The 16,182-nt window shown below is 35.9% G+C and overlaps 1 protein-coding gene across 1 annotated transcript in view; it reads right to left on the bottom strand.

Moving 5' to 3' along the window:
- Window positions 1-16,182, bottom strand: part of LOC111594195 (putative neural-cadherin 2) — a 63,575-nt gene that overhangs the window by 21,818 nt on the left and 25,575 nt on the right. Inside the window, exons 3-6 of the mRNA XM_023307391.2 lie at window positions 13,253-13,368; window positions 12,189-12,353; window positions 6,887-7,024; window positions 1,229-1,649 (exon numbers count right to left, since the gene is read on the bottom strand). Of these exons, the coding sequence (XP_023163159.2) occupies window positions 1,229-1,649; window positions 6,887-7,024; window positions 12,189-12,353; window positions 13,253-13,368 (840 nt within the window). The remainder of the gene's footprint in view (window positions 1-1,228; window positions 1,650-6,886; window positions 7,025-12,188; window positions 12,354-13,252; window positions 13,369-16,182) is intronic.

Raw genomic sequence — 16,182 nt, forward strand, 5'->3', positions numbered from 1 at the left:
CTGCATTGATATATTTAGCGGCGTTTAATAAGAAAATTATTTAATGATGGAAAAGTGCATTTTAACAAATATTATAGTGTGACACAGTAAGAGTGTTACTATTTCTGATTAACTTCATTTTAGCAACAGTTTAAGTTAACGAATGTTTTTAATTTTGAAAATATTAAATGAGCTTTGCCATTTGGTAATTAATAATTTTATGCTTGCTTTAAGTGTGAAAATAATTAAATTTGTTTTAGTTGCTGGAATTGTCATGAACTCGTTTAGCTGCATGGCTTGCGTGTGTAGGCAATACTTCACTCAGTTGAGCTTTTTTGTCTTAGAGCAATATACATTTGGAAATGTGCAAGGTGAAAAAAATATAGCCGCCTTAGTATTCAATATTGTGGCTTGAAAATATCGACTTGGCCAATCGGGCATAGGCAGAAGGTCAACAAATTGAAGCGAGCTAAGCTAAATGGAATCTTATATTTAAAGCATTGCTGGCAAAGACAAGGCAGCTATTGAAATGATTTAAAATTCTATTCGTAATGGCATATATGTAGCTTTAAAATGAAAGAAGTATCAATGTAATATCTTAAACTGCTTTGATTATATTAGAATTTCTTTTGCTATAACTCTAGTTGGGTCATCTAGCCACAATCGTATAAATTCGTAATTATATTTTATATATTTCATATTATATATTATATATTATATATTATATATTATATATTATATATTATATATTATATATTATATATTATATATTATATATTATATATTATATATTATATATTATTTATTATATTTTATATATTAAATAATATCTACAAGAAATTGAAAGAAATTGTTGTATATATTAAATTTATATATATAGTGCATAAAATATTACTAGTAAATAATATTTAAATCTTGATAATATATAAATTTTTATATTAATTAATTCCCAAATAGATGAGCTACCAAATTAATGGATTAAGATGCCAAGGGCTTCACATGACATTAAATAAGTGGAAGAAGAAGAGAAAGTATTATTTAATTGAAGTACTTTCATATTGATGCAACAATATTGCACGATAAAATGATGTAAATAAATCAATTTATTAGTAAATTTCCTGTTTAAACAATGACTCGACTTGACTGGCAGCTCGAAATATTTCCTTAAGCCAATATGCCCAGCAAGACTTCACACACCGTGCATAATGAGTGTTGTATGGCAATGGCATGCTCAGCATTTGGTACTCACCCTTCAGGCCGCCACCGTCCATGGCCACCACCTGGATGGAGTAGTCCGGGGTGCGTTCACGGTCGAGACAGCAGACGGCCGTTTTGATGAGGCCCGTTTCGGGCTCAATTTCGAATATGGGCGCGCCAGTTTCCTCTTCGATGACGTTCTTCTCAATTGAGTAGATTAGCTTGGCATTGGTGCTCTCGTTGGGATCGTCATAGTCAATGGCAGACATTGTCATCACGGGGCTGCCGGCGGTGCCGTTCTCGGTGACATTGCCAAAGTAGACGCCCTGCGGAAACTGCGGCGCATTGTCATTGATGTCCTTTAGATTAACTTGAATGTCCGCATAGCCGACCAGGCCCTCGCCGCCCTCGTCCTGGGCAAATACGGTGAAGCGCCATTGCGGCCGCCCATTGGGCTGATCCCGGTCCAGGGGCTGTGTCAAATAGAGAGAGATGAAGCAAATAAAGTGAGCCCGACTGACTATCCGTTTGATTTGCCAGCTGTTTGGCTTGTTTGTTTGCAAATTATTTTATGCCAACGGCAGGAAGCTGCAACTGAGACAAAACACAGCCAGCAGGACTTATAGCTGACAAGTCTCATTGTCAGCTACAGGTCCTCGAAACTACTGCTGACTCAAGCAACGTCCGTCCGTCCAGCTGTCCTCTGCATGTATTTGTATTTGTATTTGCCTATGTCTATGTATGTGCAGTTCTTTGTGGTTGTCTTTAGCCCAGGCTCAATGTATTTGCCCAGGCTCATATTAGATTTCTCTCATTAAATGAGTTATCTCCATGAAATCGTCGTCTGCTCTGGCGAGCGGGCTAAATAAATGCCATCAAATCAAATGAAATGTGTTCAATCTCAATAGAAACTGTGTCAGCTTTTGCTGTTGCTTCTACTACGAATCCCATTTAAATTATTCTTAAATATTGCTTACTCGGCTCATTTGGAATTTGGCTTGCGCTCAGGTGGATTAGGCTTCGTTTCAATTACAATTTTGCTTCAGATTGCGCATTGTGAATTGGAATGCAAATTAAAATCGACTTTGTATTTGCCACGCTCAATGGCTGTTATAATTTTTCAATCAGCCTGTTTAAAGCTCAACTTAATCTGTTGCTGCAGAGTTATAGAATTATGGGGCAGTTCAGTTTTAGTTTAGCCCGAGGCTGACCTAGAAATACTAGCTCTACTGTGTGAAAAATTAGATAGCAAATATGGCGGAGAAATGGGTTTTATGTCTGCAAAAGCTAACACAGCTGATATACAATTGAAGATATACGCATTTGGTATAGAACTAAGTTTGAGCGATGCTTAAAGGCTACTTCCAACTTGCAACTCAATTCTTCATGAATGTCTCAGTGTCCTTTCATAAGTCAGTTTCTTCTTTAATTTACTAAAGTTTTAAGCTTTTTAATTTAGAAATATTGCAGCTGCTTGACTAGCGTCTCTAAACTCTATCAATTTAAAGTCGGACTCTATCAACATATGAGCTCTGGCTCTCACGACTTAAAACTTGTGATTTAAACATTTGCGACAAAAAAAGTGAAGGCAAAAGTAAATCGCATTTCAAGACATTATGTCTTAGGTGCATTATTGAACCCAGATAAATGCCATCACGAGTCAAGCACTTTCTTAAGCGTGACTCGTACAGCTTCACTGCACGAGATCTGCTTAGAGACTGATTCTGCAATGCCACGATCTCAATTGATGTTGTCTCTAGCAGCACACATACATATGCATCTTCTAAGCGGCAATTGCCGATCATCATTGTTGCTCTGAGAACTGAGAACTGTGAGAAGTTCGTAGCAACGTTAGGCACAGAGGCATAGAACGGCATGGAATATGGAAGCCAACCTTCTGGCGCCTTTCCCTGCTTCTGTCTCTTTCTCGCTCACCCTCTCTCTTGATGATTTTTGTTAACTAGAATTCTCACCAGCTGTAAATGTGTCCGAATGTCCTCATAGAAGTTGATACTACAAATATTATATATTTGGCGGGAATTCGGTTGATTCTGAGACAGCCCCAAACGTCATTTCAGACTCTTTTTGATTCTCTTTAATTGTGTTGTCTCTGAGCTATTCAGATGTCAACTGAGCCTTGTCTCTGGCACAACTTCTCTGTTCCATTTACGAGTCTCTCGTTCCAGCCTAGTTCCCTGCACGAACTTCACAACAGCTTGAAGATTGCCTCATGTAATTGTAATTAGCTCATTCTCTTGACTCTCCACTTTATTTCATTCTTCATACATATATATTTTTGTCAGATGTTATTCTGTCTACCTAAGGCATATGCCTTGAAAGTATAATAAAAAGCAGATACTCTTAGAACCTGAAAGAAAGCAACACTGAGGATAGGCAATAAAACTCAATTAGAGGCAGCATCAACTATGCTTTCTTTGCTGAGTTAGCTGACTGCATGTGCCTTTTAAATATTTCCATTTTATTTCATGCTTTTAGCATATGAAATTTGCCTCTGCGAGTTTCGAGTTGCCAGCTAGGGGCCATGGCAAAAAAAGGGCTGTAAGCCAATCGTTCAAATAAATTGACATATTTAAGTTTCAATAGCACTTTGGGCATCAAATCAAAATTGTGAATGGCTGGAAATTTAAATTCTTTGCAAATGGCATTCGCTCAATTAAAGCTGGCAAAGTGACGCTCACACACATTTGGCAACGCGTATCGGTGGCATGTGACACGCATGGCAATAGCAATTACAAATTAAATACCGCGTTGCAGCTGTCGAATGGTCGACGCTAAACTTCAGCCAGCCGAAGCCGCCAGCCAGCACAATTTAAGCAGAATTTTATGCGCGGCAACCACGCACCAATAACGAACGACGAATGTCATTTACATGTGGTTGCTTGTAGAGCGTCAAAACCACAAATGCCACATGCTGTCGCTGGCAACCAGTGCTCCGCAAAAACCCTTTTGGCTGCCACACCAACAACGGCCCACACAGCCTGAGCAGCAGCTCCTAAAACAATAAAACAAATAAAGCATGCCGCCAGCAACAGCAACAGCAATAGCAACAGCAGCAACATTTGAACATTTGATTCAGTAAATGGGCGAGTTGGGCGTGGCATTGGTTGTTGGCACTGCCATTTGACTGGTTTGTTTTTATGGACTTTGTCTGAAATTAATTGGAGTTCATGTAGTTGGCATCAAACGCTTGCAGTTTTTATGCTCACAAATGTCACTCTGTTTTGCTTTTTTGTTTTTTGGCCATCTGTATGCATGTGTGTGTGTGCGTGTGAGAGAGATTGTGCGGTTTGACACAGTTTTAAATTAATCATACGCCACCGAGCCGCACCACTGTGAAAGCTTTACAATCCACTGGCGACTGTTGTTAACAAATAAAATCGCGCAACAATTTTAAGTATTTTCGAGCAACGAAAATTTATATTTATTTAATGTGTGAGTGTGCGCGTGTGGTGTACGCGCGTGTGTCCATGAATATATTTAAGAGCTGCATCAGCTGTCAAACTTTGTAGTGTGTTTACCCAGTCTGCCTGAATCATTTATTTTTCACAAGTGTTTACAACGAGTTGTTCGCACTGCAGTTCAATTTTATAATTTACAATGTGCAAAAGAGTCTGGTTGTTAGCCACTTGTATGACATTGGCAGTGGCTGCTTTACAAGCACAAAATATTGTGCAAAAGTTGAAAAATTGAAAAAGTTTTTTTTTTTCATTTTTCAGAACATTTTGAGTTGACTTCAGATATCTAATTTGAAAACCAATAAAATTTATTCAAAATGAAAATGTTTTTAGTGCTGTGAATGCAGCATAGGCTCAAATCATAGGATAAATATGAATGAGTTAAAGAAATCAGCGTGATATTTAGGGTAACTTCTAGTCGAGCAATAAAAATTCATTTTTTATATAAAATTTTATTGCTAATGAAAATTTTTAAAAAATTTTACATTTCAAATGAAAATGATTTACACTTGCCATAAGCTTGTGCTTAAAATTTTTGTATGTATTATATATTAAATATTATTGTTTATATATATAAATTTTATGTGTTTTTTAATAAGAAATTAGTAAGGGTGCTATAGGCAGTATATAAAAGATAACCTGAACTCCATCTATGCCTCTTCTATACAAATAAGCGAAACAAGATATGCAAATACATTACTTTAAAACCCAAATCGATAATTTATCGATTTTCATTGATTATTATCAAGGAAGGAAGTTATCGAAAAAGATAATAAGCTCATACTTCGCATAAGTATATAAATATATAAATATATAAATATATATATATATGTAAATATATAAATATATAAATATATAAATATATAAATATATAAATATATAAATATATAAATATATAAATATATAAAGATATAAAGATATAAATATATAAATATATAAATATATAAATATATAAATATATAAATATATAAATATATAAATATATAAATATATAAATATATAAATATATAAATACATAAATATATAAATATATAAATTTGTAAATATATAAATATATAAATTAACTTGAATATAGATTTTAATTTTTTTTAATCTTCAGATTTTATGCATCGCTCCGTTCTTATGGGTAAACTGACAATGAGGGCAAGATTAAGTCAGCTCATTCTCCTGATCAGCAATATATATTTATGTATATATAAATAATGGTGGTTGCAGTTCCGACTTTTGCATGTTGAATACATTTTTCTAAAACCGACAGAATTCAGTGTATAAAAATTAAAAATCAAAAATTCAACAAGATTTTAAACGCATTTCTTGGCAATTTGTGTTAGAATAAAAAATATGTATTTTGTATTTAAAAATCGAAAACTGATGCCTGATTAGCTATTTCCATTAATTTCTGTATATTTGCTATTATTAAGCAATTAGAATTATTAAAAATAGAATTAATGAATATAGTTAATTTTTAAGAATCCCGAATATTCTCCATCTATATCTATATTATCTAAGGTATTCAAGTCAGTCATAAAATTTTGCTTAGCCATTGACTTTGTTGATCTACAGTCATCTTAGTGTATTCAATTACTATAGAGAACTATTTGCCATTTGAGCTATAAAATATATTGTTTTTCCCTATTTTTCTGTCCACATTTTCATTGCAATTTTTAACCCTTTCGCTATTTCAACTTTATAACTATTTATTTACAATATGTAAATATTTTATATGTATATATATTTTTTTTAATTTGCCAATAGGCCATTAAGTAAATTTTTAAAATTTCAATTCTTTTCTGCTCTGCTTTTTTTTACAGTGTATTCCATCACGCTTAACTGCTGCCTTTCAGTGTTTTTGTTCTTGTATATTTTTAACTGTTAGCTCGTCACACACAATATAAACTGCGCATTGTGTATATAAACTGTTGGCCCAATTGTAAACTGCCAACAGCTGTCCTCGAGCGCCCCACGCCCCCTTCAAGTCGCCCCTCAATCATAGTCGCTGCAGGTGGAAAAAACAAAAGTTATGGCGCGCCATTTGCACGCTTAGCCCAGCGGGTGGGAGTAGCTGAGGTGGTGACGAACAAAGAGAGAGAGAGGAAGAGTGGCCTGGTAGCTTGGGTTTTTGAGGTGAGGGAATTTAATGGGCGTTCATTACGGCTGGGTTGGGCTGGGCTGGGCTTTATGGTGTCGTTGGTAACTGGGTAAAAATCAGCTTAAGCTTTGTGAGTGCCACTTACCTTGAGTACAAAAATATCGCCAGTTGTGCGATTTATATCAAATTTACTATTTGCTGTATTATCCGGGTCGATGCCCTGGCCGGTAAGGAAATATACAATATTTATTGGTCTATCTACATCGCCATCGGTAGCCGTAACCTGTGAAAGAGTGGATAGTGGGTGAGTGAGGGGTATAAAAACTGCATTACAATGAGTTCTCATTGTTGTTGTTGTTGTTGGTGGTGGTGGAGGTTGACTGTTAAGCCGTTTGTGGTCCATTCCTGGACCTTACTTACAATATTCAGTCTATAAATCAAATATGCAAATGTGCAAAAAACCTTTAAATGTCCAATAAAGAACAAAGGCAAAGGCAAAAACCCGCGCGCGCATTGGGCTAAAATCTTTCAAATAGGGGAGCTGCCTGGCTGCCTGGCTGCCTGTTTGCCTGACTTTTTGTATGCCAGATTGCTTGTAAATTTATGCTTCGATTTTGTATTACATTTTATTTTGTATTTTATATTGCAGTGCAGTGCAGCTGTCTGTGAAAAATGCTAATATGACCGAGATTTATGTAATTATTCAATCGGCTTGCGCAATTTTTGTTGATTTTCTATTTACAATTTTCCCTTCAATTCTTGAATTCGTTGCCTTTCCTTTCCTTTTTTATTTGTTACGTTTACTAAATAAAATCTGTACTTAGGTCCATTTCGTTGTTGTGCGGCTGGAATATTTTATGGCGCATTATCATTCTTATTAATGTGGAAACTACATGCTAGCAAATTGTTGGGTACTTTTTAGTCAGTTATTACTCAGATAAGCATCCACAGGCTGTTAGCCCAAATGACTTACAAGACTTTCAATGAATGGCTCTGAATGCTTAAGCAGCAGATTAAAGGCGCTTTGATGGCAGCTTTAAGTGCCACTTAGGGGCTGGAAAGGTAAGCTCAAAGGAAAGTAAAATCAAGCGAAACACAGATAGAGATAAAGCTCCTGTCTGTCGTCTGTAGTCTGTAGTCTGTAGTCTGTAGTCTGTAGTCTGTAGTCTGTAGTCTGTAGTCTGTAGTCTGTAGTCTGTAGTCTGTAGTCTGTAGTCTGTAGTCTGTAGTCTGTAGTCTGTAGTCTGTAGTCTGTAGTCTGTAGTCTGTAGTCTGTAGTCTGTAGTCTGTAGTCTGTAGTCTGTAGTCTGTAGTCTGTAGTCTGTAGTCTGTAGTCTGTAGTCTGTAGTCTGTAGTCTGTAGTCTGTAGTCTGTAGTCTGTAGTCTGTAGTCTGTAGTCTGTAGTCTGTAGTCTGTAGTCAGCTACCATCAAAGTAGCTACTCTAGCAAGAAATTCATTCAATTAGGCCAAGTCTTTGTTATTTATTTTGCTACTGCAGCCATGGGAATTCCAGCCTCGACCACAATTCTGTTGAAGCAGAAGCCATTTATCAAGCACTTTTCAAGCCAATTAGAGCAATTATCGGACAGCTGTTAGCAATGTGACAACTTTTGTGGCTATCGCACCTAACCAATGTAAGAGGAAACGCATTGAGGCCAAACAATGGCTCAATATTTAAATATCTCCACTCATGTTAGTGTTGGTGGGGGCACTCAAAGGCAGCTGCCACGTGTTAAGTGCCAACAAAACGCTGGCAGCCACGCCCATTGCTTGCCTGGCAGCCCGCCCACAATTTGCCGGCTGACAATGCGACAATTTACGTTAAATGTTCCGCACAATTTGATATGACAAAAGAGTTGTCTACGTGCCATTATTATTGGCCGCGTGACGCGATGTGAGCTCTGCATGCCATTGTCCTTTCAACAAGACTCACACACACCCACACACACACAGGCGCAAAGAAAGAGCGCGTGTGCTGTATGCCCACCATTGGCATGCATAATTTAAAGTCCCTTGTCTCCCCTGGCTGGTTGGGTTTTGGGGCAGGAGCAGGGGGCGTGGCAAATGACTCGCGTGCAAAAGTAAAAAGAAATATTTGCATTTCATTTTGTGCCACCCACAAAAATCAATTTGGCCAAAAGGTGTCGCAGACAGCAGCCAACGCCTTTTACATATATACATGTTTTATATATATTTATATATATATATATTTATATACAGGGCATATACATTCGATTATGTCTGGTCGGCCCATCTACTTGGCGCCACTACAATTTTTACTTGAGCATAAATATGTAATTAAAAATGCGTGTGGCCATTGTTGCTGCTGCTGTTGTTGTTGCTGTTGCTATTGTTGTTGTTGTTGTTGGTATTGTCACCATTGCAGCCAGCGCTGGGCCGTGTCATTTAAATTTATATTTTACAAGCAAGAACATTTATCGGAGCAGCAGGATGTCGCCACATTTGGATACCCTTTTCAAGCATATTTGGGTCAACATGAAGCTGTACGAATAATTTGTATTTCATACATAATTAATAAGACATTAGCTAGCGCTTGTGTATATTAAGCTCTTGCTGAACTTTCTGTATGTATCTTACTATAAATAGTTTTGAATTCATAATATATTCATAGCGTTTAAATATGTATAATTTATTATTTTTATTTTATTATTTATTTAAATTAAGTTCATTATTATTATATGGTTTCAAAATCTATAGATAAATATGAATTAATACTAATAGTATAAGTCAAAGTTGTAGGTGCAGTGGAAGTAGTTGTATTAGGAGTAGAAATAGCTGAAGTAGTAGCAGTTATAGTAGTAATTGTAGTAGTAGTAGTAGTAGAAGTATTTGTAGTAGTAGTAGTAGTAGTAGTAGTAGTAGTAGTAGTAGTAGTAGTAGTAGAGTAGTAGTATTAGTAGTAGTAGTAGTAGTGGTAGTAATAGTAGTAGTAGTAGTAGTAGTGGTAGTAGTAGTAGTAGTAGTAGTAGTAGTAGAGTAGTAGTATTAGTAGTAGTAGTAGTAGTGGTAGTAATAGTAGTAGTAGTAGTAGTAGTGGTAGTAGTAGTAGTAGTAGTAGTTATATTAGTAGTTATAGCAGTAGTAGTAGTAGTAGTGGTAGTAATAGTAGTAGTAGTAGTAGTAGTGGTAGTAGTAGTAGTAGTAGTAGTTATATTAGTAGTTATAGCAGTAGTAGTATTTATAGTGGTAGTAGTAGTAGTAGTAGTAGTAGTAGTAGTTATATTAGTAGTTATAGCAGTAGTAGTATTTATAGTAGTAGTAGTAAAAATAGTAGTAGTTATTACTACTACAATAATAGTAGTAGTAGTAGTAGTAGTAGTAGTAGTAAAAATAGTAATAGATATAGTAGTAGTAGTAGTTATAGCAGTAGTAGTAATAGTAGTAGTAGTAGTAAAAATAGTAGTAGTTATTACTACTACAATAATAGTAGTAGTAGTAGTAGTAGTAGTAGTAGTAAAAATAGTAATAGATATAGTAGTAGTAGTAGTTATAGCAGTAGTAGTAATAGTAGTAGTAGTAGTAAAAATAGTAGTAGATATAGTAGTAGTAGTAGTAGTAATTGTAGTAGTATTTTAAGTGGAAAGTAGTAGCATTGGTAGTAGAAATTGTAATATTAGTAGTAGTTGCTTCAGTAGTAGTTGTATTTATGGTAGTAGAAGTGGTAGTAATAATAGTAAAAAAAAAAAAAACAAAAAACATTTAATAAGCCTAAAGAATATCTTCATTTCCCTTCTTATTCTTGCTTTGCCAAGCAAAATACCGAAAAATCTTTTCAAACTGTATAAAAAAAATAAAAGGCGTAGTAAAATAAAAGCTTTGACCTGTCATGTTTAATGTGAAACTTGCTGAGTCAGAAGAAAAATGTAAATGGAATTTGCGAGGGAGTGGAGCAGGTGGCAAAACAATTATGTATGCCTCATTTTTCCATAATTATAACGGTTGTTTAATACATTATATTTTATTATTTTAATATTTTTCTTGTAATCAGAGTTTTTAGTTTTAATATATTCACTATTAGCCTTATTGGGATTTGTTTGAAATTATATGAAGCAAATATTATCAAAGAATTTTTTATTAGTTTTAATTTTTTTTTATATTTTATTTGTAATATATATGTATTATATATATTAATATAAATAATACATAAAATTTGGAATTTTATCCCAACTGCAAATAACCTTTTTTCATTTGCAAGTTACAGTTTTAAAGACAAAGTCGAATTACATAAAAATAGAGCATTTAACCCTCTGCGAAGCGTAAAGATTTTAATTTCTCTCATTCTTTCGCTCATTCATGTTGTTGATTGTTGTAAATTATGGCTTAAATAAAAGTCGCTGCCACAGACTCAGGCACTTCTCACACACGCGCACACAGCTTCTCACATATACATATGTATATTGGATAAATACATGCACGCATGTATGTATGTATGTATATTTGATGCAAGGCCATTGGGCAACTATCACGTTATTATTAATGAATGAGTATTTATTTTGTATTTACGGCCGAATTGTGCGGCTTGCTGAATCGCCATGGCACTTTATATTCCAGCAGCGAGCAGTGGTGGCCAGATCTGTGGCTGGAACTGGCTGGTCCCAGGGCCCCGGGTCCAGGGCCCAGCTCTTAGTGCTGTTCTGGGCTGCTTGTTGTTTTCTGCTGCTGTAGTTTTTCGAGCATTCGATTTTTATGCAAATTGCATGTATTGTATGCCTGGCCGTTGTTGTTTCTGTTGTCAATATTTAAATTGCGGAAAAGCAAGCGGGCCGATAATAAATGTGGAATGGGAAAATAATGATAGGCGCCTTAACGCCCATAAGTAGCTGTTGCAGCAATTGCGAAAAATATTGTTTAAGGCCCAAAGGAGGGCATAAGGATTTATAGCTCGAATGCAACAGAGCAGATTTACACACAGGTTACCTTTTATGATTTAAATGCAACGAGCAAAAAGAATTAAGTGAAATATTATACCAACCAATGCGTACAAAAGTAGGCAACGGTTTTTTTTGTAAATGTGAACTGCTTGTGCTACTTGAACTGCTTGATTTATGTGCTGGTCGTAGGGCTAAGCTAAGTCTGTTTTGTCGTACGGATATTAAATTTATATATATTAAATATATTTTTATTTATAGGCAAACTATCTGTGAGACACAGTTGTTTTCTCAGCAATAAAATGCGGACAAGAAAACAAAGTAAAATATAATACAAAATGCGCAGATAAGTAGGCAATAGTTATTGTTTAAGGAATGAACTGCTTGATTTATATGCTAAGCCAAGTGTTAAGAGTAGGAACAATATAAGGTTTGTTTTAGTTTGATTTGTTTATATAAAGAATACATATATTTATACAAATAATATGTATATATATCAGCCATCTATCGTTGAGTTTTACACATATACAAATGTCGTTCAATTTCTTGACACTCACCTGTAAAATGCGTTTGGGCAAATTGCGATCATCTTCTTCAGTGATTTGTGTGCGATATGTTTGACGATCGAAAACAGGTGGATTATCGTTAACATCGCGTACATTGATGACAACGGTGGTATAGTTGTTTTTACGATTGCGTGTTGCCTCCAAGCGCAGCTCATACTACAAATGAAGAAAACAACATTTTTTTAGACTTCGAACACGTAAAAAAGCCTCATTTCAACTCGATATTTGCAAAGTTTTTCCGCATGACAAATGCCAAAAAAAGAAAATATAATGCAAAACAAAAGAAAAGCATTGTCAAACTTGGCGCAAACAACAAAAAAAGAAAGCATAAACAAGAGCGTGGGCAACACATGTTTTGCGGCATTGTTGGCGCCTCAGCCGCTTGTTGCATGACAACGCATTGACAGCTACACGGATTCCCAATGTAGTGGCTGTTGAGGGGTGGCGGTAGCGTGTGTGGTGGCTGCTACATATAAATATTTGTGTGCGTGCAATCACGTTAAAAATTCGCTCTGGGAAATGTGCCAACAGCTGTAGATATACAACTCGAGATAAGACGAGACGAGACGAGCAGAGTCGATAGTTGAGTTGAGTTGAATTCGTGTTGCTTTTTGCTGTAATTTTGGCATAGACACACACAGACACACGCACACGCACACATACGTGCCTGTGTGTGTATTTGCAAGTGCGCATATTTTTTTGATTAATTTTTTTTTCTGCGTCAGAGCACAGCCAGAACGTCGCAAAAGTTGTTCGCCTGAAAGTTTTGCATATTCCTTTCTTTCTTTCGTTTTTTTTTTTTTTTATTTTTGTCTCACAACAAAAAATAAATAAATTATGCATGCACAACCAAAAGTTGAGCATAAACAAAAAATAGCATAAAACGTGCATGCAGCATGAGTTGAAGATGAGAACAAAAAAAGTACAAAATGTTTTCCACACGGAAGCAGCAACAGTTCGAAGTTAAGGCTAGACTCATGAACGAGCGCTGTCAGCGCTGAGCGTGTGATGAGGGTCGTGTGATTCGAGATTCTTGCCAGACACTAACTACTTACCCTTGGCCGCGTTTCATAGTCTAGCGGACTGGCCACGTAGATGACACCCGTCGTATTCTGTACGGCAAAGGCATTGCCTATGTTACCGCCTGTGATTTGGTATCGAATATTCGTCGCTGCAAAGAGAAAGGGTTTTTTTTGTTAGTATTATTTTTGAAGTAAATATTCCTTTATAGATTGTCAATTACACTTAATGGATTATTTTTTGCCATTAAAACAGATTTCGGCACGTCGCACGTGGCGTATGCGTAATGTGTAGAGAGGCAGTGCATTGCTGCTGGCATGTGCATAATTAAAGCAACATGGGGGGTCCTCGCTTCTTTTATGTTCACAGAGAATTTAATTTATTTCGTGTGTGTGAGTATCTGCTGAAGAGCTGTGGCTGTGGCGTATTGCTCAACTTAATGAAGATGTCAAAGAGGTTAAATGAATTGAATTACACACACTCGCACACACATAAGAACACACACAAATACACACATCGATATTTACTATATTCATCTTGTTATTCAAGCCATGACTTTTTGGCCTGTTGTAATTCTATAATAAATATTTTTGAAAATTCAAGCTCAACTTGATTGAGAAAGACAAGATAAATAGTGAAGCATATTTCGATTTTCCTTTTCCTCAAGCCATGTAAACAAAATTAACTTCAAAATTCAAACAAGCTGAAACAAAATTTTAGCTTTCTTTCAGCACAAACGCTCGAGTCAAGGGATCAAAGTTAGCAGCCAGTAAATCAATTAAGTTAATTAAAAAGCATTTGCGCCAAGAGCTGCTTTCGCTCGGCAAACACTTTTAAAGACTGCGCGCTCACAACCTGGCGCATAATTTACTTATTAAATAATTAAGCAGGGGAAAAACACGAAAAGTTCACACATGTGCGCCAAGGCTGCCGCGGTAGCAGTTGCCAGCTCATTTATGCAAAAATATATAAAATGACAAAACATTAGCGGAAATTAGCGACGCGTAAATCGTTTAACCCAAAGTCTGGAGACGCTGCTCTAATGCCCGAGCACATGAGACGTGAGTTAACTTTACAGCTTTCTGCTCAATTAAAGCCAGTTAGCATGTGAGCAAGTGAGTATTAACATAAACACTTGAAATGCAGACAAGCAAATGTCTTGACATGCTTAAGCAACTGATAAGGCAGCTTAAAGCGGGAGTGGGGAGCTGGAGCTAAGCCCATTATGGCTCCCTGTGTGCGAGTGTGTGTGTGGGTAGAATATGGTATATACAGCTCTAATGCTAGCTGACTCTGGGGAATAGAGGTAACTAAGGCATGTAATTGGAACTGAAGCTCGAGAAGCGAAGCTCTTTTGATGAACAAAGAGTTTCTTAGCGAATTGTTGCAAGAGAATTTGAGTAGTTCTGTTTTTGAGCTGAACTGCAGTGGAAGGATATGAGCCTAGAAGGAGTTGCTCACCTTAGACTCACTTGATTATATGAAAAGCATACTTAAATTGAAGGAAATCGGAGTATATATAGTAATTATAGTTAAATTAGATAAAGTAAAGTGTCTTCAGATATAGCTTGTTGTGTTGAAGCTTATATTTAAGGTCTGCCACAGTGAAGAGTGAATGCGGTTCAAACATATTTTGAACATTGTTTTATTTGCAATTAAAAAAATTACTTTGATTATAGTTACTTTATTAATGGAATAATAAGTAACGTAAGTCTATGAACTACGGCGATTACCCTTACAAAGAAATCAATTTGGCATGAAATTTGTCCTCAAATCTCTATGCCATTTAGACTTCAAAAAGTTCTCTAAGCAAAATACGAATTTAATTTAGATACTGTAACAAATTTGTCGCCTTGTCCACATACTTTTTCCTACCATTGTATAGTTGTCTATTATAACTACAGTAGTGGCATCTCTTTGGATTAAAATTTGTCTTGAGAAACCTTTAAAAATTGAGAAATTCATGTGATTCAGAATGTCCTCAAAGTAAAAGTAAAGTTTAATTTCTATTCGCTAACATATATTCGTAGCTGTGTCCACATACTTTTTCTTGACATTGTTTAGTTACATATTTTAATTACAGAAGTGGAATTCCTTTGCCATGTCTTCATTTGTCTTGAGACCCCTTTAAACCTGTCTTAGTCTATATTCGCTATTCTTAAGAGTTTACTCTATATTATTCTTAATATAATATATATATATAATAATTTTATTACATTATATATAATTTATTATTATAATTTTCATTATAATTTTCATTACATTACATTAACATTTTCAGCCCTGTACAAATACTTTTTGCTACCATTGTAATATAGCATTTCTGTAATTTTACTTAATTAAGAATGGAATCAAGCACAGTGTCAGCAGGCTGTCAGTGCTTCAGCTGCTTTGTCATCACTTTGCTAAGCTTGCATCAGTAGAGAATTCTATGGTTTTGAAGAGGAGAGTCCAGGAAAGTGACTGGCTTCACTTAGCTTACCTTTCGTGTCTTTACTCTTCTGCTATAAAGTGCGAGAGCAACGTAGTGGCAGTTGAAGCTGAAACTTTAGATAATTGAAAAGGTTTCGCTGCGCAACTCTCGCTATTTAATTACAGCTGCTTGCGTAATGTACATCGTTGTTTTTGGCAGCATCTAAAATTAATGCACATGATACACTTTAAGCAGTGCGCACACATGTCGCACTCTTGGTGTGGCCACAAATTACACAAGAACTCACAGCAGGCAGGCAGGAGCAGCGCAGGCAACTGTATTTTTTGGCAGGCGTTAAGTAGTCCCCGAGTCTGAGCTACGTCTTAGACAACGCCATTTATAATTTACGATGTCACGAGGCCATTTTTAAATCACTGATAATGATAATAAATTAATATACAGCGACAGCTAGGCGAATGCGGCAACAACACACACGACAGACAGACTAGAGACAGAGGCGCAGCTGTGGCGCTCCTCTGATTTCTTGTTATT

Source organism: Drosophila hydei, unplaced genomic scaffold, assembly GCF_003285905.1.
Source record: "Drosophila hydei strain 15085-1641.00,03,60 unplaced genomic scaffold, DhydRS2 tig00008114-arrow-pilon, whole genome shotgun sequence".
NCBI classification, from domain to species: domain Eukaryota; kingdom Metazoa; phylum Arthropoda; class Insecta; order Diptera; family Drosophilidae; genus Drosophila; species Drosophila hydei.